The sequence below is a fragment of the Puma concolor genome, chromosome A3 (assembly GCF_028749965.1).
Source record: "Puma concolor isolate L17-30 chromosome A3, mPumCon1.1.hap2, whole genome shotgun sequence".
Classification (NCBI taxonomy): domain Eukaryota; kingdom Metazoa; phylum Chordata; class Mammalia; order Carnivora; family Felidae; genus Puma; species Puma concolor.
In genome coordinates this window covers 44848545-44874712 of record NC_141669.1, presented here as the reverse complement: position 1 = coordinate 44874712, position 26168 = coordinate 44848545, and the positions used below count along the sequence as shown (strand labels likewise).

Genomic DNA, 26168 nt, shown 5'->3' with positions numbered 1-26168 from the left:
GTCTCAGACAGAATCCAAAATTCCTGGTTCTAGTTGACTCTGGTATAACCTTTGAAGAGCTCTGTTTTTACTCTTATGTGTTTGTTTCAGTTGGCTTCAAACTCTACTTAAATCTCTTTCTCTAACAGTGGTTATGATCCTTCTCAGAATGTCTTATTTAAAGTTTATAATGTTGCTAAATTTTTGATAAATACAAAAATCCAAAAAGTGTAATAGACTTCCTTTAGTGAATGATACTTTTCTGAGAAAGCCAAAGGAAACAAATGGTTTTTTCACCCAACCAAATGAATTGAAATTCTATCTTATGCTGTGTCAGAGAGATTTCTATGCAGAGCGATTTCTTTCTAGCCTCTGTTGCTTTGGTTGTCCATATTAAAATAACTACACATAGTGAATGTTGAGTGGGCCACTAAGAAAAAAACCTGTAGAATATTTGGTTTTCTTAACAGTTTAGAAGACAACTGGTAAAATTACTCATAAACATGTACAGAAGTTCCAGTAAGACTTTCTGGAAGATCCTCAATATTCTGTTTAGAGAATTGTATCAAAGTACAGCTGACCATTGTAAACTACTGACTGTGGCTTTCATAAAATGTGCTATCAAGAAATTAAATGGATGTGATTAATATTTATGACACTAAAACCTTTTCTTCTCACAGCTTTTATATAGCAAGTGTTAGAAACTGAAGAGTACTTACTAATTGAGATCACTTTTTTTTTTGATGTTTTATAGTGTCCTGATTCAGCATGTAAGCAGGATTTATTAGCCTACCTTCAACGAATTGCTTTGTATTGCCATCAGCTTAATATCTGCAGCAAGGTGAAGGCAGAAGTTCAGAATCTAGGAGGAGAGCTCATTGTGTCAGGGGTAAGCTGGGAGTTGGGCTTCACAATTAAAGTTCCCACTGTTGTGCTTCCAAGGCAAGCATTCTTGGCAACAGTACTGCTAAAAACACCAAACTACAGTGATTCATAGGGAGTTTTTTTTTTTTTTAAATAAATGTTATCACCATTATTCCAGACCTTACAATAACTCACAAAGAGCAATTTGATTTTCCAATTACCCCATGTTTATACTAGCCTTGTAAAATCTCCATTCTTCACAAGAAAACTAATTTTGTAGTCTGGAAACTCATTGCCAAGCTTTGACTATTATAATTATTTGGAGCTTTTGTACATTTACTCATTGTGAGTCTACTTCCCTTTGTTAGTCCTAGTAATTTTCACTCTCTGTTCAGGAGCCAGCCTCTCTATGTGTGGATTGTGTTCACATGTTAGAGATGATGAAAACAATAGGAATTCATTCATCAGGTTCCAATGCATACTAGGTTATCAGTAACCCTTGAAAGCCAGAAAATATTCAAATTTAATACAGGTTGATGTGCTGTTGCCAAAAACTAACATAGTTGTCAAACACTAACAATTATGTCTTCTTTGCTTAATCACTCTGGTGTTTCCCTTAGTATCTGGTCCATTTTCATCAAATATAGAGAAATAAGTTTGATTAATAGAAGAATTATGATTTCTTGGCAAGATTTCCAAATGTATGTGTTGAGGTTCTTCACCTTGGCTTCTCCTCCCTCTGTCCCCTTCTTTGAACACGAGGTGCCATCTATTGTAAACTATATGCAAATTCCAAAGTGTGGCTCTGCCACCTTTAGTTCTTTTCCCAGTCAACGATGATGCTGCCATTTTAAGTGTGACATTACTGGGAACATCACATTATCAACGTGGTGAATGCCTTTTGAAAATCAGACGAGTCATGAAGCTCAATTCTCAATTTTCAGAAATTCCACAGACCATTTGATAAAAATATATGGAAAAATCATTCTTCAACGGTTTCAGGTTCTGTATTATTTGGGTGGCAGAAAACAGCTGGGAAAAGAGCTGATCTGGCTTGCATGGAGATGCCATCTGGAAAGCCTGTTCCATGCAGTTTCACCTAGAGTCCGATAAATTGGCTATTTTGTGCCTCTTCCCAAAGCATAGTCACCTCTTTGCATTTCCAAAATGATCCTGCTTCAACATTCTTCAACAACCAAGAGCAATCTGTCTTGCAATGTGTCCTTTCTGCCGAGTTGGTAATTACCCAGTTTCTCTCTGCCAAGAAGTGATCAAAACATTGCATATCCCTTGCTTCTTTTCTTATCTTCAGACTCGATGGTATAGTTTCCCATACCATTCGGCTTTCATGTCCATCTGTATATAGCACCTGTGGAACTGAGTGCTTTTTGTTTAGCTTGCCTTGTGTGCTTTCATTTGTCACTTTCCAAATCTTATTATTTACATGGATGCACAAAGCATCTTTGTGGATCTCAGAGTCCACAACCTCATTTAGGTGATATTTTACTGGCAGAGCTGTTCTCCATTATCCTCTCAGTACCCATTGTTCATCACTGCTTCCCGAGCATCATTTCCATTGTCTTTTCCTCATTTAGATGTAGTCCAAACCATCACTGGCTTTTATCACTTGCACTGTTGGCATTTGTAGAGGTGTTTGAGATTGAGAACACCATCAAGAAGCCTGTTTCCTTCTTTGAGTCTTATTGGCAAAGTTCATAAATCCTTGCATGGGAGAAGGCTTCTTTTTGAGGAATGTTATATAACTTTATATTAGTTTTGAGTCAAATGCATTATAAAGGTTTGCTATATATTGCTCAGTTATGGACCTGCTCTTGGCCTCCTCATTTTTTCAAAGCTTGATTGCTATTTGGTGCCATACCTGCATCTGTAGTCTGCTGTCTTTGCCACTTCTGCGTCCATCTTATTCTTCATCCTCCTTCACTGATGGCTAATGGAGAAAAAATACCAATGTGTTTCTTTTGCAAAATAGCCACAAATGACTGCCTTCAAAGTTCTGAAAGAGTCAAGAATGTAAGACCCCCATACACACAAACTTTCAATGATTTTGCCAAGAAAATGTGTCCATGCCTAGGGCCCCATTTATTTTGTTGTCTGGCATGACAAAGTTGCTACATTTTTAGGGATAAACTACTATAGTATTATATATGAGAGAGAGAGAGAGAGAGAGAGAGAGAGAGAGAAATGCTTAAATAATGGGATTCAAGGCTGTAGCTTCTTTTCTGAAATAGAGGAAAGCTCCCAGGAAGGTATATTTGTTAGTAGTCAAAATTTCCCCTAAAATAAGAGATTTGGATAGCTTATTTCCATTTTTCCAAGAGAAATGACTTAAATCTCAAAGCTGAGAGCTGTGTTTTTAGAGCCGTGAGCTAGCATGATGAACAGAATGCACATGTGCACAGTTATGTATCATGTCAGCATGTGTATGTTTTATGTGATTCTGTGTGTACTAACTGGGAAAGGCTTCTTCTGTTGTATCTGCCTTTGGCTTGAGAGGTGGGGCAGGAAAACTCAACAGGTCATAGGCTGGGGACAATGGATGCAAAAGTTCTTCTTGTGACACGATGGGGAGTTGGAGAAATAACACAATCCTGGATATATGCTTACATGTGCTCAATCATACAATTGCTGTCTAAGAAGCACTACTAATTTTCTGTCTGGAGATATGTTTTTAAAAGTTATTGGCTTAAATCCTTCTCAACAGGCAAAAGGTGCCATTCCTACTAAATCTCAAAGTAGAAGATGCATTTGTGAGCCAATTTAGCTTACGCCATTTGTGTGGTTGCTAAGGAGGTCAATGGGGAAGAGAAAATCTAAAAAAACAAAAAAACAAAAAAACAAAAACAAAAACAAAAAACAACAAAAACCCCCCCAAAACTAACAGTGACAGAAATGTTAAAGTGAAAGTAGAAGAAACTGAAGTCCAGAATATTAAACATCCATTAGTTTATAAATTGGCTTTATTGGCTTGGTGTTTGTTTATTTAATCTCTTAGGTCAGTTTACATGCTTTTTGGAAAAAGGAATGTTGAAAGAAGAGGAAGAAATGAGAGTAGGATAGGAGAGAAGAGGCATGAAAGAAGAAAAAAAAAAGAAATTTAACCATAGCGTATCGTAAATTATTTTAGTGAAGGTAATATCCCTTAAGTGTGATAGCATTATATTCATCATGGCAGAAAAATTGAGCAAATTTTTTTCCAAGTATGTAAATATATTTTGCATACAAGTAAATTCCAAAGCTGTGATACGGATATTACTTGTATATTTGATGGTTGTGTTTTTAATTAATTTTTATTTACTAGGTTTCAGAGGATTTAATGGATTCTTTTAAATGTAAAAATGAAGATGTACACATGGATCTGAAGACATAAAAATCATTCTAAATAACCTTTGATTATTTTTACCCTAACATTTGTACTTCGTGGATTTTTCTGAATGAGACTGGAAACAGTAAGGTGGAATTTAAGAATGTAGAATGCTGAACATCAAACATTCTGATAAATCTGAGAAATTGCGCCTTACTATTATTATTGTTATTATTACTATTATTATTATTATTATTATTATTATTTGAAGTTCAACTACATCAAGAGTCTCATTATAACAATGAAGTCAGAACAAAAGAGCAATAACCCTACCCCGGACAGGAATTCACTGTTTAGGTCAGAGACAGAAGGACACAAATTGTAACTTATAGTTGACCCCACATAAAATGCTACAAATTTTGAAAGATTTTATTGCATTTAAATGTCTTTTTTTTTTCATATTAACAAAATATAGGAGCAGAGTTTTGAGGTGGGGATATTAGTTTCCTCAGACTGACTGAATGGAGCCCTGCCCTATTCCTGAGGAATGGAGTAACCTGCCCTAATGTGCACTTTTGTTCTTTGCCACTTAAATCTCTCCTTTCCAAATTTAAATCTCTCTCAATTGGGTTGTGGAGAGAAGCTTGACAAGGTGAGAAAATATAATTTGTGATGCTGGTAGGATTTGAATTGTTAAAGAAAAATATTAGAGAATAAGGGGTCAATTACAGTCCTTATTGCCTGTTTCACGTCATTAAAAAAAATTGGACTCAAAATCAACATGAATGTTCATGGTAATAAATGAAAACCATTAATACACTACTAGAAACTGATAATGGCCAAATCAATCCTACCTGACTATGGCATATAACCAAAGATACATATGTGCATGTGCACAAACATGCACATACAACAAATACACATGATTTGATATTTACTCTATTATCCTCAAATAAGCAGTAATCAGGAACTGAACAAGTGGTTGACAACTGTGACATATCTGATCCAAGAAAATTTAGGGAAAAGAAAATGTGGGAATTATTTGTACAGTGCTATATGTATTATATCTTTTAAAATATATATTTTATACACTTATATTACATATATTTAAAATATATTTTTAAAATGTGATTTGTTGAGATGAGAATTGCATTTTATTTGAAAAGTCCTATATTTCCTCTATAAAAATAGTGTTAGTATTTTGTAATGATACGAAGCAGTCATTGGAATTAGCATTGTACCTACTTATGTAACCTTGTACTTTAAGCAACACTTTTTTGGGGAAAGAGTTTTTTATATATATATTCTGATTCTGTTTATTGTCAATTCTTGATCTCCACTGATCAGAGTGTAGTAGTAATGGAAACAAATCTAAATTGCTATTTCAATTTGGATTTGAAATACATTTCTCTGCTTCACTTGAACAAAAGGGTATGTGTTCAGGAAATTAACTGCAGTTACAAAGAATTTTCTCCAGATTTTTCAGAGGGTAGGCCATTAAGTATTTGGGCTTAACAGACTTTCCTGAGCTATGCAACAGTAGGAGAGGCCAGATCTAGAGACAGTAAGATTAAAACAAACTTTAGATTATAAATCTGGATGGAAAGATGGTGGAAATATTCTGTAACACTAAGAAAATTAAACAAGTACTTATCATTGGCAGAATGGCCATAGTTCTTTGCATATACTTTATTACTAAGATGGGTTGCTGAGTAATTCAATCTTTCTCTGAAAAACCTAACCTTCTCAATCTGTTATGACAGCAAAACTATAACCATTTAAGTTTTGATTCCTGCATTGTCTTCCTCTGTTACATTTATATTAGTGTACATGGCCACTGATTTTGTACAACCTAAATTATGCAAACCTTCAGAGAAAAATAACCCGTAAGTGATTTTTCAGTGCAGATTCTTTCTCCCAGTGTTATAAAGGTGACATTTGACAAACTCAAGGTATTACATGTGGAAGAAATGGGAAATGGGGAATGTTATAAGTAAAAATCTCCTTGGGTGCCAGGCATCATAACAAGTTTTGAGTCTAGTATACCACACCTGTATAGGTGTCTCCCTGAATTTAAATAGTCTTTGTGCAAAGGAGGATGGTGTATTGCTCTGTTAAAGAAGCTCTTTAGTTACATACTTAGTGACAATGGCCCTAAACCTATCAATTTGATCAATTCTATGCATTGAAAAAAATCCGTTTTTTCACTGATGAAATTAAACTGATTTGTTTTATGCATAGAAACAGACTTTATATTCTAATGCTCTCATTTTAAAGTGAGAAAACAGACTCTCTTGTGGCAAAATTGGAACACGAACCAAGCAAGTAACTCTTTACCATAGGTGGAAGCATGGGTTGACCTAACTTGGATCTACTCAATGGATTAATTTGAGTGCATCACCTGACCTTGTACTCTGAGGCATTTATACTTTGGTCTGAGGGCATTCATTATTGCTCGTCAGAGGAGAAGTGGCTAGTGGCTTTAAGAAGAATGTCTCTGCCTCAGAAATGTCAGTGCCATTACTTGTCATTCAGTCAGTGAACTTCCATTTCTTTAGGTTTTAAAGCTATTCAAGTTTTGAAAGCCTCTAATCAAAAAGAAGGCAAGTGATCCACACCTTAATCTATTCGCAATTAATGTTTTGGATCTCAGTTCATATTCAGAGCATTATTTGGCAGCCAACGACTAGCAATATTTTGTGAAAACTTGGAAATTAGACATATGGCAGGTACCTGGATGAGGGACACTAATTTTGCATCTTTTGATATCTGTGAGACACAGGCAAACCTATTTAAGCAGTGCTGGTTTATAACATTTTCCCATGAGACCTATTCTAATTTTGAGATGCTAGTTGTTATCATTGATTTCATTGTTAGATGTTATTTATTAATATATTTTAAATAATGTCTAGTGTCTTAGGAGCTGTCTCCTCATTTTTAACTAGTTGTCGATATGTGAGAACAAATCCAGATAATATCTGTTCCCTTAAGTTGAACCAAGTTATTATGGGAAGCTACAGTGTTGGGTAGAATACCTTTATGTTTGAAATAGTATCTGTAATTTAGTGTATGCTTTCTGGTTTTCCTGTGTACACTTGGATATGTCAGCTCTAGTCAAGAAATACATTATTGTGAATTAGTTACCTAAATCCATTGTGATGTTTTTGTTTTTTTCTTGTTCCTACTTGGATATACCTCAAGAATTCCTGGATACTGAGGCAGTTGGAAGAAAAAGAAGCTAAAATGTGAATAAGTTGATACAAGAATATACACATAAACAGAAGATAAATATTAAAATCATACACTAGATATTATCTGGGGATCTTACTGATTTTGCACCATTTTCAATTACCTCAGATGACTCAAACTAAAGCAAATTAAGAGACTCCATAGGAAAACTGAGACAGGATTTTATGTTTGGTATTGGATGTGATGAAATTTTTTGACAACCATATTTTTCTAGAAAAAGGTTAGTGTTTCTGTATGTTGTTCCTAAGTTCTAATGACAAACCAACAATCCGAGCTTCAATGAGTTGTATTTCCTTTTCACATAGTACATTTTCTGATTCATTGAACAACATTTCTATGGTGCTCCAACTAAAAAGGCACAGTGTTAATTATCTGTAGGGTGAGGGTATTCAAAGTCCTTTCTCTCTAATAGCAAATAATTTCCATGAAAAAGGATAAGGTTTTCTGTCCATTGTGCTTTTGTTAGATTGTGTAATCCATTGGGTTTTCTTTTTTCCATTTAGTTTCTCATCTTACTGTTTAGCATTCTCAGCAAGAATAGCAGGGTGTCTGTTGATGGCTATCTCTGTGTATTCACTGTTGTTCTTGGTTTACTATATTCTAGAAATAAAAGCATGTTTAACTTACTATCTTCTGCATTCTGTCCCTACAGATTTTGTCAAATGCTTTCTCCAGCTTAATTTAAATGATTTATAAAATATAGCTTTTATCACAGCCCTTAGGAGAGAAATATGTGCCATGTTATGGCCCATGTATCTTACAAATAGGAAAGACTTCTGGATGGGCAGTGTGTAGTTTTCTTAGTTTAGATTTCTTTTACTGCTTCGGAACATATTGTCTTACTCTATCTTCAACAGTCATTTTCTTTCTGGGCAATAAATATATTTCAAATATTTCATCCTAATCCAATTTTCTTGAAGGCAAGCTTACTTAATTTGGACTGTAATCTTTTCTTTCATCATCAATACTACATCTTACATTATTGCTTTTCTCTGAATACCTTCATCTGTGCAGATGCCTTGCTGATAATGAACTTGAGTGGAACTCTGACTAGATCTTCTGTCAAATCTGTACAATCTGTATCTTGACCTCTTTCATCCATTTCCTTTTGCAAATCTATTTCTCAACTGAGAGAAGTTCCTGGAGAAGTTCCAGGCAGCATCATCTTCTAAGAACCATATACTCTTTTAAGCCCAAGGCTATGTATGTGAGACACTATCATAAAACAAACTCAGAACAGAATCTCTTTATCTAGGAACTCCTGATTAAAATCCATTGCTATCAAAATTGTTTAGATTCTCTATTGCTGAGATATTTCTCTTTAATAATAACATTTTGATCAGATTGCATGCCAACTGCCTGATCATGTCTTACACAATGAATTGCTTTATAAAGACACATTTTGATTATTCTTTTGGAGTACACAAATTATCCCACCTGACTTTTCTCGATCTTTTGCACGAAGTTAAACAAATACACCTTTTTTCAACAGACGAAACCAATCCTACATCTCTTTGATCAGAATAAAATTATAACCATGACTTCAGTAATGGAGTTTCTTGACTCAAATCTTTCAATCATTTCATATCTTGTCTTGAAAGGCTAACTCATCCATTTATGTGATGTCATAGAGAGTATGCATCAAATCCATAATTGTAGTGACAGTGTTCATAAACAATGTCAAGTGGCTAAATCCTAAGAAGAATTGGAAATTATCTGATCCTGGCATTGCATTCTGTGTCAAAGAAAGTTCATTTTGGTTTTTCTTAAACTAATCTCATAACTAAAGACATTATTGCAATCAATCATACTAAATCACCTAAAAAAGTCAGCACAGTTCACCACTCTGCATCCTTTTGATGCAGCCTAGTTTTGCATTGGGTTCCTGAAGTCATGCTCCATTTCCAAATAAGCAATAGATAATAAGAAACATCAACAAATTATAAGTCTAACTTGTTTTCTTTCAATAGTTAAAAAGTGTTTAACTCCATTTTTATTCTGATATATTAACATTGGCAGATATATACCTTCTTTGTTGTATAGTAATATTGTTAAGGTGTTTCTTGGAAGAATGAACAATTGCAATCAGTAATCTTATAATAACAACCTTTAAATTTTGTATGAAAGGTGAGATGACACAAATAAGCTTCTAATACATAATAATCATTTTTGAAACTGAAAAATAAAGATAAATGAATAGCACGTTCCCTATAATGGGAAAACCAGGAGATGCCTAATTTCTAAACAAATGGGATCATCATAAAGCATAAAAAAGCAAGGATAAGCCAACTAGTCAATGATCCAATGAGTAAAAATAGGAAGAAAGTAAAACTTCATAGGGCCATTAATTGTGAAAACTCACACAATAAAGCTGTTGAATATAGAAGCTGAATTTAGATTTAGAATTACTGAAAATAGAAATACAATAATACAAGAAGGAAAACAAGCAGGATATCACTGCTTTCTCTAATAAGTACAGAAAACATCAAATACTAGAAAAATTCCATTTTTTCATAAATGCCAGATATTTTTTCTATTGTATTTAATTTTCTGAAGAAATTATTTAAATGCCTCTAACATTTATTTTGAAGTAAAATATGGGAGTAATGTTGCCAAATCCATTATCAGTTTGAATTTAGTAGCATCTATGTTTCAAAATGCTCCCTAATCTACCAGTTTTGCTTAATTAAAAAAATATGTTTATTTATTTTTGAGACAGAGACAGAGCATGAATGGGGGAGGGTCGGAGAGAGAGGGAGACACAGAATCTGAAGCAGGCTCCAGGCTCTGAGCTGTCAGCACAGAGCCCAACGTGGGGCTTGAACTCACGGACCGTGATATCATGACCTAAGCTGAAGTCGGATACCCAACCGACTGAGCCACCCAGGTGCCCCTGCTTAATTTTTAAATTGTGATCATTAATACACTTACATATTTCGTGATCTAGGAATGGCAGGATTAAAAATAGAATTATATTGGCTTAAAACATAAGAAAAAATTTTTAATCATGAATATTGGTTATCTACACACAGAAACATGCTTTGGGCTTTACCCATTTATGATGCCATGAACTGTAAACTATACTTTTGAATCTTTTACTAAAATATTTTCTGTGGGAATAGTGAGTTTCACTTTTCATATATTGCACGGGGCAAATGAAGATCTGGCTTCCATGTGGATGGTTTCAGAACCTACCTGCTCTTTGAAACTACTGCTTCCTTTTGTCATATTACCCACTCAACAACTTTGAGTAGTTCATAGTTTTTTAACTTCTAAATCTCCATTTAAAGTAAAAATACCTTAATGTTCTCCACATTATTCTCCCATAGTGCCTAATTTACCACCCCCCCCACCTCCCCTGCAATGGACTCAGATGTTAAACAAAGCTATATGACTATACCTTTAGTGCATGTGACACACATTTGGTCAGTTAACATCACTGGGTAACTTAAATTTGACCTCTGAGAGTGGTAGCGCAGGGACCTTATGGTTATGGAAATCTTCCCATTCGATTTTTCTCCAGTTTTGAAGGTGGGCTTTATTTACCCCCTTTACATATATACATATATATATTATATTCACTACACAGAGAAAAACTGGTCAAAATTGTAATATTTCATGCAGAAGGTAAAATCTTAAGAAGTAGAAATAGGCATTGGTTATTGGCTTATCTTTTAAAATGTGCCTGTCACACAGCCCCTCCTTGGGTACAAAAAGGAAGAGTAAAAAGAATTGCAGTTGTAGCAACAATGAATTCATTAGTTCTTCAGTGATTCCAATGAAAGAGGTAAGTATCCTTTTAGTACCATGTACTGGCTGCACATGCAGAGGCCAAGGGCTTAATGAAGGTCACACAGCAGGGCAATGGAACTTCCAAGAAAGACATCTGAGATTCCCCACATACTGTTCCAAGCTTTAAGAGCTGTAGCCCTTGCTTTCTCTCTTGGTGATCTTCAATGCTTTAAATAGGGGATTCATCCCCTTTGAACCCACAACGATTGTCCCCTACAATGCCTGACAAGGCAGGGTGCTTCTTCATCCTCCTTCTCCAAAATGGTCCATTTATCTGTTCAAGAGAGCCAATGAGGAATTCATATGGCTGGGCTGCTTAATATCACAGATGCCCACCCATATCTCTTTCAGCACCTAATTCCTTCATATGCCTCTTTCTCCCAATGACCCCCTCCCTCTTCCACTTCCCCAATCCCTTCCCAATAGGGTACGTTTTTTTTTTTTTCTCTTGCTCTCTCTCTCACTCATTCTTTTCTGTATCTCTCGGAAATCAGACAGGAGTTCAGAGCACTTTCACTACCTTTTATGAGGTAGATTGTGATGTCATAGATGGGGGCAGGGCTAGTCAACTTTCTACCCACCTCCCAACCTGTGCTGAGGGAGCTCCGATCGGGAGTGGAAGCAGTGATTCCTCCATGGTGAGTAACTTTGCTTTCTAATGTAATCTGTTTCATTGTAAACATTAATTTTGAAAGCAGGTGGATGGGGTTTCAAAGAAGTAAAGATACGACCACTCAAGTCTTCTTTACTTACTATTTGGGCAAATGATCTATTTATTTATTCTTTGGGCAAAGGATCTATTTATTTATTCTTTGTATGAGTCAAGAATTACATAGCACAAATACATTCTTCAAGCATGATCTAAACTTGAGAAGGAAAAATGGTATTTCATTCCTTTATTTCTTAGTCTTTCTTCCCATTGGGAGTGAAAGTCATTGCATATGTGGAATGAACCCATTCTGTAGTCCTTTGGTGAGCTTCTTTAAGGAAGGCTAGTTAAGAGTGTGTATTCTTCTTTGTTTGAAAGATTACAGGGTCATAAAACATCCTTAATTGATGTTGGCCCAGAGAATCAGTCTGCTCTTCTAAAATTATGGGGTAAAATGGTGAAGAAACTGATACATAAAGAATTAATGAACTTGGTTTTGATGTAAACAAATGAAAACTTTCTAATGCAAAGATTAAAATATTTATGAAAACAAAGGAGTCCCCACTCTTGCAAGATTAAGAGTGAAGCCATTTCAAGGCGTCACTACCAAATTTGCTACCTTTTTTTGTTGATGTTGCATGTCATAACACTGATGCTGTTTTGTAAGTTCTCTTCGTAGTTAGGAGCTGTGAAACGTCACTGTTCTTTGTTTCATTTGGGTTTCTATATGCTGATTAATTCTTTTGTATGCCTCAGTATTTAGAAAGAAAAGATAACTGGAGTGAGCATTTTTCCTCCACTTTCCTTATTCTCTCCTGAGTACTTATTAAAACTGTCAAGATACCAGCTTTTATATAAAAGGGCAAAATAAGTTCATGGAGGTGGTTAAATCTTTAAGGGATGCTGAAAAGCATCGGGGTGGGTGTTTTTAAAACAGTTTGGACCATTAGAATGTGAGGCCCTGTTACTTTTCATGGGGTGGGATAAAAGCTTCTTTGTGTGGATCATGGGTATTAGGAAATATATTAAGAGGGTATCATTCATTTTTTTTTTTCAAATCATACATCCCTAGTTAACTATGTGTGGATATTGGTGTTGGAAAATTGGAGGCAGTTTGAAAGGTGGAGTCCTTTCTCAGCATTAGCTTTTCTGTTATGCCAAGACCCTCTCTCCCTCCTGCCCTGCCAAATTATGCATTCCTTACAGCTCAAATGCACTAAGGTTAATACTGTTTTTTTCATTACCTGGGGAAGAGTAGCATGGCAACTTCTCAAGTGATTTTCCCACCTACGCTTTCTAACTTAAAGAAGTCACTGTAATAGTAGGGATTTCAGGCACAATAAGGAAAAATGGAGCCATAACTAGCAAATAGGAATACTTAGCTGATAATTAACTATAGTCAACTTAATACTGCAATGTGGGTAACAATGCCAAAGTCTTATATGTTGGGTGATCCCTCTCAAGTCTTTGGCCTACCTTCCTTTAAAACTGCTAATCCCCTCAAACCCAGGTAGGAGGAAACCTTCGGTGCCAGAAAAATATAATGTCTAATCATAGCTCAAGTGTTTAATGTCTTTTATCAACCCCTCATACAGCTGCCAGGTAAGAAATGCTCATATTTTACAAACCCTTGGAATATAATCATCTTTAAACTTCGTGAGTTAAGAACAGTTGTGTTGTGCACTTGTGCAAATTCAGAGAGTCTATCATGGAATGCATTATGCATGCACTTGTTTATCTTCATGTGCATGTTTCATTATAGTGGTGTTCATTGTTTTTAAAATCCATTTGTATGTATCAAAACTCTAATTTAAAAATACTACTGTATATTGTGCTATAAACAAAACAATGAAGTGTAACAGTAATTGCATTAATTTAGGGTCTCAACACTGGCATCATAGTTCCATTTCTGTCATTGACTAATTAGGTGACTGCAAGAAAATTACATAGATCATTTAGGTCTCCATTTTCTCATTGTAAAATGATGATAGGTCATCTATGGGATATATCTTAAAGTATCCCTGCTCTAAAACTGTATGGTTTTATAATATATTTTTCAAGAAATTGCTTATAGGAAAAAGACTGATTCATTGATGAGACATTGTTTTTGTAAGAGACATATAATTGTATAGACCAAAAAGAAAATTTCAGTCCAAAGTTGGTCTTAGAATGTACCCTACATTTGATGGAATGTTACCAAGTGGGCCCCATTCTTTTAAATGGACAATATCAAACCTGTGATGTTAGCTATGTGTTGGTTTGGAAGACTGATTTGTTTTTCTAACTCCATAATTTTGTTGTTCTGATTATTTGAGATAAAAAAAAAATCCTTGTCTACTATGTAATGGACAGATTTTGGTATCATTGGGACTATAAAATTTAAAAAAAAGTACTTCTGCAGTATTGTGGGAATTCCTTTGTAGTGTTGGGAAGGGTTGATGAGTAGGGAATTGGTGGGTACTAATGTGTTATGGGGGATAAAAGACATGTGGGGCCTGGCTTCTGCTCTTGAGGAATGTGCAGCCTTTTTGGGTGTCCAGATACATGCCAAGTGTCAACTTAGAGGTGAAGACAGAACATGTCTAAGAACTAAGATACATTCCTGTGGTGTTGGGTAGACTGGATTGCACTGGGAAATTTTTGTGAGAAGCTGAGGGCTTCAAGTCATTTGGAACACAATGGTTTAGATTTGTGTGGTGGCACATAAGGAGGGCAGGGAAGCATTTCAGGTTGACAAGACCATGGAATTGTAAATCTTGCAGAGTAGGTCTTGTGTTTAGATATGGCAAGTATCAAAGCCGTGTATCAAAATGTTTGCCTATAGTCCAGCCCCTCACTTTTCCTGAGCCCCTTTTCCCTTAATCATATGCTGACCTTACAATATATGATACACCTGTTTAGAAGAATTTAGGAGGCTGAAAGTGAGTGAAGTGCAAAGATTATTTATTAAGATATAATTAGGCAGCCATTGTGTCAGTTACACAAAAGGTCACATCATTACAGCCACAACGGAGGAAGAGAACTAAATAAAAGGGAGGAATTAGGTACAGGTGACTCTAGCACTAAGGCATTCTGATTTTCTGACAAAAGTGGAAAAGGATTATCATTTTGGATAAAAGGATTATATTACCATTGAATCATTTAGAAATGTTGGATGGCCATGAGGAAATGCCCACTAGCTGGAGAATCCATGTAAGCAGGACAATTTTCCAAAGCAAACAGAAGGTTCTCTGTGTACTGAGCAGGAATTATGTCAGACTGCTCTCAGACAGCCAGTGTTGAGCAGGTTTAAACACTAAACTGCACATTGTTATGTAAGCCTCCTTCCCCAATGCACTTGGAAAGAGGTTATTCATTTGGGCATGATGTGCCAAATTGACAAGAGAAGCACACTTATGTTTGAAAACTTCTCTGCTGCTATAGATTCATAGGTGGCTTATGCATCACTTAGCATCACTTAGCAGTTTGTTGTATTTCTTGCCATCTAAGTTCCTACTTTGACCTTTTCAATAGACTGGAATTCCATGAGTAGAATTGCTTTATCACCTATCCCAGATTCTAAGGATTTAGTTTGTATCATCCAGTAAAATGTTTCTTAATTTCCTATCATGACATAAAAATTAATTTCTAGAATATACCATCTCAGAAAATACCTTTCAAAGGTGAAATTAGTGTATATGGGAAGGATGAAGTAGTGTGATCAAACTCTGGGTTCTCTTAGAAATAATTTTTCCCAAAAAAGTTCAAGTAGGACTTAGGTAAAACTTAAACAATATAAAGTGTTAAAGGGAGTTAGAGATATAAGAATTATGTTTGTCTCAAAAGAATAATTGCAAAGATGGCAACTGTTCCCCTGACCTCATAGTACCTCTAGAGGTGGTTCTAGTGTCAGATTATAATTCAACAAATGTTTATTGGGTAAACGATATGTGCTATTTACTGACCTGTGTATGAATATGGAATTAGCATGGAAAACAGACCTATAAACAGTAACTACAATAGATTATTATAATCACTCTAACAGAAATACATACAAAGTGATACAGGCATTTGGAAGAGAAGGGGGAAGAGGAAACTTCATAAAGAGGGTAATATGTTTCTGAACCTTGATGTATAAGTAGATAGTTTTCCAGGTAGAAGAGGAGAGATAGGATTAGCTCCGAAGAGAAATACAATGCCTATAGTTTTTGAGGTATAGATGTATTCTGTGCTAACTGGACCTGAAAATGTCAGAGTTGGATGGAAAGATTAAGAAAAGTAAAAAATGGAGTTAGAGGTTGGGCTACATTGGTAAGGGGCACTGAAGAGTCTACTCCTGAAATCATTGTTGCACTATATGCTAACTAATTTGGATGTAAATTTTAAAAAATAAAAAATAAAACAACTGAATGAAAAAAAAAGAAGTTGGGGAAAAAGTGGGGTCTGGATGCCAAAGAAATTTTTCTGATCCATTCGGATTTTAATGAGTGTTTCTCAAAGTGATCAAAAGATCATCTGCATGCCAAACCCAGCAAATGGTGGGAAGAGACTGCTAAAATCCAGCCTAAGATACAGACCTGTTGAATTAGAATCAGATCATAGGGAGTAGGTTCTTAGAATCTATAACTACTCCATCCTACCCCAAGTTTCAGAATCTCTACAAGGCAACAAAACTTAATCATTATATTTCTGTGTTCTTGGAAAAAGTTTCATAAAAAAAGAAACAAAATATTAAGATTAAATATTAGGGAAAATAGGATTTAAAGACAATATAAGAATATTCTTGGGAAAATTGGCTTAAATTTTGATTAAGTATGAAAAACGTTCTAAGAATGGTGATTATTAAGTGTAAAGAATTGCCAAGTGATGCTATTATATCTCCTTGAAGGAAAGGCATAAGACTATAAACATTTAAGACTATAAAAATTACATCTTTCATTTTCATGCTCCAATACAAAGAGTTAACGAAGTCCAGAACTAAGTTCTACAATGGTCCAGAGCAATATTTATTTCTGGGTGGTAATTTTTAGGAGAGCTATTTAGCTACTTTTACATTTTGATTAGGGGAGCTTCACTGAAAGAGAAATGTATAAATAAGCATTAACATTATGACTGAAAAAAATTAACCATTCATGCTAATACAGAGCCTAATCTATATGATCTATGTTGAAAAATATTATCTAACTACATGTTTGAAACAACAGTTGTTTGCAAGGGCTTTTTTTTTTCTTCTATTTTTTCTTCATGGATAACAGCTATTATCTTATACCCATCAGTCTGTGTAAAAGTTACACAAGTGTTCAAAGATGCAAGAAAAAGAAAGGCACTAAAGAGGTATTTTATGTTTGGCCAAGACATGAGGATGAACCCTGGTCTGGAAGGAGGTGGCCCTCAGATCACAGCAAGGAGAGTATGTTCTGGATTTAACCTGCTTTGCACACAGGTCTCCTGTTTCAGAGTGCCAGAATCTTTTGTAGGCTTTTGAGAACTTGTTTAGCGGTCAAGAGGTGATAGGGAACTTTGTTTTTCTCCATATTCACCTCTGTGCAGACAACTGCAGTAACCACTGTGACAGAGATGGTGATGCTATCACGTACTAGAAGCAGTCGACTGGTAGAGTGCCAGTTCCTGCCATTAATTGAGCAAATTGATTTTGGCATGTTTACCTAAAGAACTTTAAAAAAAAATCTTACAGGTTTTTTGTTTGTTGTTGTTGTTGTTGTTTTAACTAAGGATATGTAGCTCTGTTACTGGCTTTATCACACCAATCCAGGCAAACATAATCTTGAGTGGTTCTTAGAAGATGTGCCAGGAAAAATTATTTACGTGAATAAGGCCTAGCATTTTACCTGAATAAAAGCCAAGCAGAGAACAGTAACAGCCACATGGTTTTGATGTCTGGTACCTAAAAAATAAGTTACAGAGTACACCACGCTCTCTTAAGGTAGATGTTAAAATTATAAGCAAGGTGTTATTGTTAGTTGTGAATTTGGAAACCGACTCTGTCTTTTACAATTTGGGTGCTACTGGGCAACATTCCTAATCTGAGCTTTTGCTTTTGCTTTATAAATTAGAATAGTAATACAGTTAGAAGGACAGTAGGACAATTGTATGTAGTTAATAACATGATTATACTAGCTAAGATGCAGTGAGGGCTCAGTATTTCCAGGCACTGTGCTAAGTATTTTAAATGCACTATGCAATGTGTTTTAACAGTTACCTTGTGGAGGAAACATTGTCCTCCCCATTAAAAATATTAGGAAAATGAGGTTCAGAGAATCTAAGTAGCTTCCTGGAAGTCACAAAGTTAGTGACTGACATACTGTGGTGCTTCTATTTTTTTAATGTTTATTTATTTATTTATACATTTTTTTAATGTTTAATTTTGAGAGAGAGAAACAGAGCATGAGCAGGGAAGGTGCAGAGAGAAAGGGAGACACAGAATCTGAAACAGACTCCAGGCTCTGAGCTGTCAGCACAGAGCCTGATGCAGGCCCAAACTCATGGACCATGAGATCATGACCCGAGCCAAAGTCAGATTCTTAACATACTGAGCCATCCAGGTGCTGCTATGACATACCATGATTTTCCTAAGAAGCCTTCCTTGACATTCTCCCACAGCATGATGTGTTTTCTTTCATTCCTAGTAGGGCACTGCAATGTAAGAACTTATTTAATTATATGTCTTCTAACTACTCTGTGAACTCCATAAGGGTAGGAAATGTGTCTGAGTGTTAAATTTTTCCATTTGTTGCATAATAAGCATATAAATGTGTGCTTAATACATTAGCTTACTATTTTTTCTAGTTTAATTAATTCCTTTGTCATTTTAAAAATTTTTCTAGTATATTATGTAGACTTTTTAAAGATTATGGTATAGAAATATACAGAATTTCTTTCAAAATAGCTGAATTAGTCAAATTAGTAATTTATTTCAAAAAGGAATTTGAAAGGGGCCACAGTGACAGAGTTGGTTTCATTTGCTTTCCCACATGAAGGTTATGATACATTAAAATGTTAATTACATCTAGATGTGAAATATTGTCCTTTAATTAAGTATCCTAAATTATTAATTCCCAATAATAGTATTAACATTTTAAACAAAACCTTTCACATAATTTAATTAGATATAGATTCAGCTCTATATGCTAAAACAGCCAAATACAGTTATTTTTCTATCACATAGAGTAAGTCTATATGTATGTAGTTCAGGGCCTACATAATGAACTCAGAATCATCAGACACCCAGAGTCCTTCTGATTTATGGTCCCCTCTACTTAGTGTGGGCCTCTATTCTCAAGTTCATCTTTTTTTTTTTTTTTTAACGTTTATTTATTACTGAGAGACAGAGAGACGCAGAGTGTGAGCAGGGGAGGGGTAGAGAGAGGAGGAGACACAGAATCCGAAGCAGGCTCCAGGCTCTGAGCTGTCAGCACAGAGCCTGACGAAGGGCTCGAACTCATAAACTGCGAGATCATGACCTGAGCTGAAGTCGGTCACCTAACCAACTGAGCTACACAGGCACCCCTCTCAAGTTCATCTTTTGATCCAAGGTGACTGCTCGTGTTCCCTCTTTCCGTTTTCCATAGAGAGAAAAAGTGATAGGGTGAAATAGTGTGCTTCCTAGCTGTTGGCACTCTTTAAATTAAAGGGATATCCTAGGCACATCTATTCTCCTACCCCAACAATTTCTGTTTACAGCATATGAGGAGTCTGAAAAATCAGGAGCGATATGCATGGAGTAGCAGTTCTTGTCCATGTATACCCTCCACTGAATAGAACACAAGTATAATTCTGACTTCTAGTAGTTGCTTTGTGACCTTGGGCAAGTGGTTTGATTTCACTGAGCTCCATTTTTCTTAGCCGCAAAGTAAAAATATTAGTATCTACTTTATTGTGTTATTAGAATTAAATGTGTTAATATGTGGCACACACTTAGCACAGCGTACAGAATAGACAAGTGCTAAATAAATGGGTAGCTGATTTTATTTTTCCTTATCTTGTTTCTTCTAAAAGATGATAGTCTTTTTGATGACATAAGTGCCTTTTGTTTTTTTCACCATGCCTACTCCAATTAAGCCATTGGATGTGTAGTAGTGAACAACCAGCCAAGGTCTGTCATAGAGGAATCACTTACAGAGAGGTGATAATGGACAACGCAGAAGAGAATGACCTCAACAGAGAAATGAAGTAGTGATTCTCAAGTTACAATCTGTAGAGGAATCACATGGGTAGCAAATAAATTTCTGCTGAGAATTCTGGGTTCTGGCTCCACTGTTCTGAAACCACATCTGAGATGTTTTTGATGCAGAGAACTCATGGATCACACTTAGGGGGAAAAAATTGGTCTAGAAAGTAAAGGGAAGAGAGTCTTATACACTGTGGTGAAAGCTTCCCAGTATTGGAAGTCAGTTTGGACCCTTCCCTGGAAAACCTTTTGGCTTGCTCCATTAGGCTATTTTAGTCTACCCTAGCTTGGATAATTCCTACTTGTAGGGGGCTTGTTGTGGTTGTCCATTGTAGGGTATTTAGCAACATCTCTGGCATCTCCTCAATAGATGCTTATAGCAACTTTCCTTCCCCAGTAGTGACAAAGGTCTCCAGACATTGCCAAATGTATCCTATAGGGTACGGGGGCAACATTGCCCCTGAATACCTATAGTTCTGGTCAATCTTGACCTTTTACCTATAATATACATATTATTTGAAATGGAGCTTTTTTATTTCTTCCTTCTGGAAGGGTGGAAGATGACAGATAAAATGGTTCCAGACTCATATGCCAAATGCCCATCCCCCGCATGGCAGCAGGGTTTGGATATGCACTTTCCTAGAGGCAAGACTCCTGAGAACCCATCACAGTCCTTAGGCCATAGCCTTCATATACCTTTTAAAGGTCTCCATCCACCTCTCTTCTTGTCTACCCCAAATATTTTCCTGTCTTAGAGACATAGGCATTACTACTCTCAAAGGCAATTAAGGATTTTGGTGAGAATGTTGCTTGAAAGAAAGTTTTAAACAGGTAAAATTACTTCAGTTTCTTGCGTTTTATAGACAAGGTTATTGAGGTTAAAATAATTCAACTGTTTTTATAGCACTTTTTAAAACAAATCCTTTTCATATATCAATATATATTTAGCCATCTTTTGTATATTGTCTAATCCTTATATAACAAACAACTACATTTTTTATATATGAAAAAAGCTAAGCAATAGTTTATTTTTTTCCGTAACAAAATAATATTAAGAAGTACATCAGGCCAATGGTCTCTTTGAAATTCAAATTACTTATGCAGTTGTTTTTGAGATAATATTAGCAATGAATAATTCTGGAGATGCTGAAATTAATGGGTGAGCCCTTGAAACCAAGCAAGTTGTAGCCAGAAATTGATTGTTTCATAGCTAAGCATTAATTTCTTTAAAAGAAGTTTAGAGAGTTCTAACAGGTGGTGACTCCAGATATAACAGAGATCACTCTTTCTTTCAAAGATGTAGCCATAGTATATTTGAAGAATTTGCCTAGGCATTTTTAGTATATCGGGTAAAGAGATAATGAGGTAGCCTTTACATCTTATAATAAATACGGAGGTGATTTAACTTTGTCAAAGGCTAGATTCACAGGGACTCCAAGATAGGGATTGTGCCTTGAGCAAGCTTTCATCTTAATATTGAGTATGATTTTTAGTAGGGGCAAGATACTGTATCATACTCTCTCTAACCCTTTAATGTTTATCTTTGTTCACTGGTTAAAAGTTGTCATTTTCATGAAAGTTCGCAGAGTCCTTTTTTTTTTTTCAAAGAAGTTTTCCAATTTCATAGATTCGATGCTTTCTTTCAAAGGAACTACTAATATTTTTCTATGATTTTTTGGCAACACTGTTATGCATTTCCAGTCTTTTGAGGATACTTTGTCCTTTAATCTGTGGTTTTGAAAGTTTTTTTACATAGTTCAACCTTTTGCAAGGAAGCCTACAATATGTTGTCCATGCATAGAGTCTCTTTGTTAACCAAAGAAATATTATTTTCAGGTTTAGATTGAAGAGAACCCTCTGGTGCTTTTGCTGCATTTCCCCTAAAGTACAGTCACTCCAGGAGAAACAGATGATAAGGTTCTAAACCAGGCCAAACCCTGGCAGGCACATGTAAGGGGAGGCATCCTGGCTTCTCAGGGGAACTACCTTAAATGCCCTTTATTCTTATTTTATTCAAAAGCAGTTGGAGCTGCAGTAGATTCCTAAATACCCTGTAAATAGAAGTCACACACTTGTATTACTGGTAACTGTCTTATTAGCTACCAAGTTAAGCCTCAGTTCCCTCATCTGTTGAATAATAAGGATAAAGTAATACTTTATTTTTGTGTATGTGTGAGGATTAAGTGGTACAACATATGGGAAAATTCTAATTGGTTGGGATGCTCAATATGTTTTCAATATGGAAAAAATCCAGAGTATATTAACCCAATAAAGGAAAGCATTAATCAACTTTGATCATAGGCTGGTCTTATACGTCAATTTGAGAGGCATCCTGATCTAAGAATGCATCTCAATCAACTGACTAAACACTGGGATATGTGTACCAAATCCCAGTATGGCTTATGTAGAGCTAGCATCTGTGGAGGACATACCAGAAAAGAGCCAGAAAGTACTTTTTTATATTTATCCAGAAGTCTAGCTTCAGAAAGAAGACCTTTACATTCATACAAAGCCTTTGAAGACAAAGTAGCAAATAAGTAACTAGTTATATGTAAATGTAACCAAATTTGAGCTGGAATCACTAAGGACAGCTCTCTGAATGAGTTGGCAGTTCCTACTGCAAGAATGGTTTACCTTTGTTTTTGGTTGACCTATATCTTTTTTTGGACTGCACTCCACAGCCAGTTTTGAAATCCCAAACAGCAGCTTCCTGTGTTTTATTTCTTTTGAGAATCTTATTTCCTGACTATTCACCATAAGTGGGAAAAATGAGATTGTAACTAACTAGACTGTCCCACCCATACTTTAGCCCTAGCAATGTCCACTGTGGGGTGGAAGAAGAAAGCTTACCTCCTTTTGAAAGTACCTTGTTCTTGTCTTGCTTGGCCTTATGGTGCTCTCACACTACCCTGGGCATTCATTGGGATATCCTTGTCTGTGCAGAGTTCATTAGGCCTAAGTTGTACAGGTGATCCAATAAATGATGATAAAGACTCTAAAAGGATTCCCCAAAGGTATGTAGAAGTTATGTAATAATACTTTACAGTGACATTTTTAAAATTTATGAAAGAGTTTTAAGTTTACTTTCTCACTTGGACCTCAATGGCTGGTGAAAGTGGATCAGTATTATTAACCCCATTTTACAGCTGAAAGTTACTATAGTGTCTAAAACTTTCACAGTCAGTAGCTGATACAAGCAAGGTTAGAGCCAGTTTTCTCTGATGGGCAGTCTTATGCTTTATTCAGGGTAAAGATGTTGCTGGTCCTAGTAGTTGAACTAGTCATTTAACAAGAGATATAGGAAATAGTCTGTGGCAGATGATATAGATGACGGTAACAACCAATACATATTGGGTTCTTAAAATTTATGTCAGTCAGCCTCACGTCATATCATGGTGTCCATTATATAGTAGAGTAAAAAGCTAAGTTGTTGAAATTTTGAATAAAGGTTTTTAATGATATGTGAATAAATAGTAAATGCTATCTATGGTAGCTAGAGAAAAGAAGAATTATAGCTTATATATTTTTAAGTTTGTTTATTCATTTTTTGACAGAGAGAGTAAGCACAGGAGGGGCAGAGAGAGAGGATCCCAAGCAGGTTCTGCACTTTCAGCACGGAGCCCAATGTGGGGCTGGAACTCATAAACCATGAGATTGTGTCCTGAGCCAAAATAAAGAGTCGTTTGCTCAACTACTGAGCCACCCAGGCACCCCAAATTCTAGGTTGTATTTAATCAAGTTGTTTTTGAACATGTAGATGACTTTAATTGCAGGCAAGAAACTGAGTAGTAGATGATATCTCTGCTTCTTACCTTGCTCATATCTCATGTGAATCATGATTGCAAGATTGAACGTTAGTGTGACTTTTTTTCCCCCTCTGTGGCTTAGGAAAATTCACCTCATTACTGCTTGGTCATGTGACTCATACTTGTGAAAATTTGGAAGAATACATCTAACTCATGCTTAGCCCTAGATAAATGGTGCCAATAGCCAGGAATAGAGTTCAGAGCAGCAAAGCACTATGGTAGATTTGCCTGGTCAAAGAAGACTGGATATTATTTGTCACATGGACTGAACCCCATTTTTACCAGATATGAATTTTTTGAACTCAAGTTCACACAAAAAAATCTGTATTTTTTTTCTCATATGTAAAGAATGGATGGTGGTATCTACCTTATATTTCTTTCAAAAATTTGGAATCATTTGTTAAGACACCAGCACTATACCTAGCAAACACAACTCATGCCTCACAGATGCTGGTACTATTAATGAGGGAGATGATCTCTAATAATGAAAACTCAGTACTTTATACATAGAAAGCAATAAACACAAAGATTTAAATTGTGGATGTTTTCTGAGCAAAGGATGATGCTAACTGTACCCATGAAGTACAGTAACAGGAAGAGGTCATAAGATTTGTGGAGCAGTTTGGCTAACATTTATTTTCTCTATTATGTGGCTAAATTCCACTCTCCTGCCACTATCATTAATAGAGTACTCTTCCATGGAAGAATGAATAGGTAGAAGCATGGAGAGTTGGGCACTATACTAGACATTGATCCCAAGTTTGTCTTTGGACAAGCTTTGTCATCTCTTATTTCCTCATCCAAAAATTTTCAATTTTCAATAATATGTAGCAAATATTTATGGAATACCAATTTTCCAGACAGTTGTAGGTGTTCAGGATATAGCAGGGAATGGGGAAAAGTAAACCCAGAAGAAAACATTTGTTTGACTTGGTGATGACTGTATGAAAAAAATAATAAAACAAGGCAAGAATAGCAAATTAGGGAGGTAGGGTGGGAATGGAGCCATAATTTGAAAAGGAAGGTTTTCAGTAAGATGTTGGTATTTCACTGAAGATCTGATGGGGATGAGGGACCAAGCCTTACAGTTTCTGTGGGAACAGCATTCTAGGCAGAGGCAGTAATAAGCACAAAGTTCTTAAAGTATAGGCAAGACTGGTGTGTCCAAGCAATAGGCAAGGCATGTTTATAGCTTTTGATTTTACTCATACTGAGATGGGAGACTACGGGACAATGTTAGAAAAATGACATTATTTGAGGTCATTGAATAGGATCAATCCGGCTTTTGTTTAAGAATAGACTAAAGAAAGTAAAAAGGGATGAGGAGCAAGGAAATTAGAGGAAGATAGTACAACAATCCAGGAACAGATTCTGAGGACTGGGCCAATGTAGTAACAGTAGAGAAGGTGAGGTCAAACAATGGGTATAGTTCAAAAACTGTTGACAAGATATAATGGCAGATTGGAGGCTAGGTCTGAGAGAACAAGATGTATAACACAAGGTTCTGGGTTTTTAACCTAAACAGTTGGAAAACTGTGTTGCCAATGACTATAGGAGGAGCAGGTTTTAGGGAGAGGTGGGGTTAATCATAGAACCTTTCTATCTCTGGAATGTTGGGAAGAGTCAATAAGATCAGCTTAGAATCTTCTTTGTTAAAGTAACAAGTCTTGCAAGAACCTGAAGTAGTATCTAGGTGGAAGTTAAAGACTCAATGGTTACAACTAATTGAGTTGTGCTCTGAACTAAAGATAGGAAACCTCCACCTGAATCTGTGACAGCCTACACTGTGAGTGCTTGGAAATTACTCGAATACGTGAGAAAATTGATAATGGGTTACATCTCACAATGGGAAAAGAAGTGACCAGGAAGAAAGCAAAAGATTTGGAGGGTATTATTCTATGTCTACTCAACAAATGTTTTAAAGTAGGCAGAAAAATGTATTCAATTATTAAAAAAAGGCTATGTATTAACTGCTCTAATTTAAAATGAGGTTAATTAAAATTACTGGTTTTACTATGCAATATACTGAAGACCTCTTATGAATCCTTGAATAGTGATATCCATTTCTTCTTGTTGTAATTCTCATTTCTCTAATGAAAGAAGAGTTAATTTTAGGTTAATACAGTGAATTATTTTACCCAGTTACATATGTGTCTAAAAGTTTTCTGCATTATATTTAAGATACCATTCTTTATGAATTATGAGGACAAATTATGATAATGAGGGAGAAATGATATTAATATGCTACTCTTACAGCATAGCCTTTTATAGGGGGAGGGGTTTAGATGGCCCATCATGTATATAGTGTGTTTAATCTGTTTTCTAAAACATTTATTTATT

The 26168-nt window shown here is 35.6% G+C and overlaps 1 protein-coding gene across 4 annotated transcripts in view; it reads left to right on the top strand.

Annotated features, from left to right (window-relative positions):
- CTNNA2 (catenin alpha 2) overlaps nt 1-26168 on the top strand; it is a 1114437-nt gene that overhangs the window by 1070936 nt on the left and 17333 nt on the right. For 2 of the 4 annotated variants that reach the window (XM_025932078.2, XM_025932081.2), the window contains exons 17-18: nt 734-868; nt 11701-11844. In XM_025932078.2, the coding sequence (XP_025787863.2) occupies nt 734-868; nt 11701-11844 (279 nt within the window). The remainder of the gene's footprint in view (nt 1-733; nt 869-11700; nt 11845-26168) is intronic. The other 2 variants (XM_025932082.2, XM_086700738.1) reach the window with 1 other exon arrangement.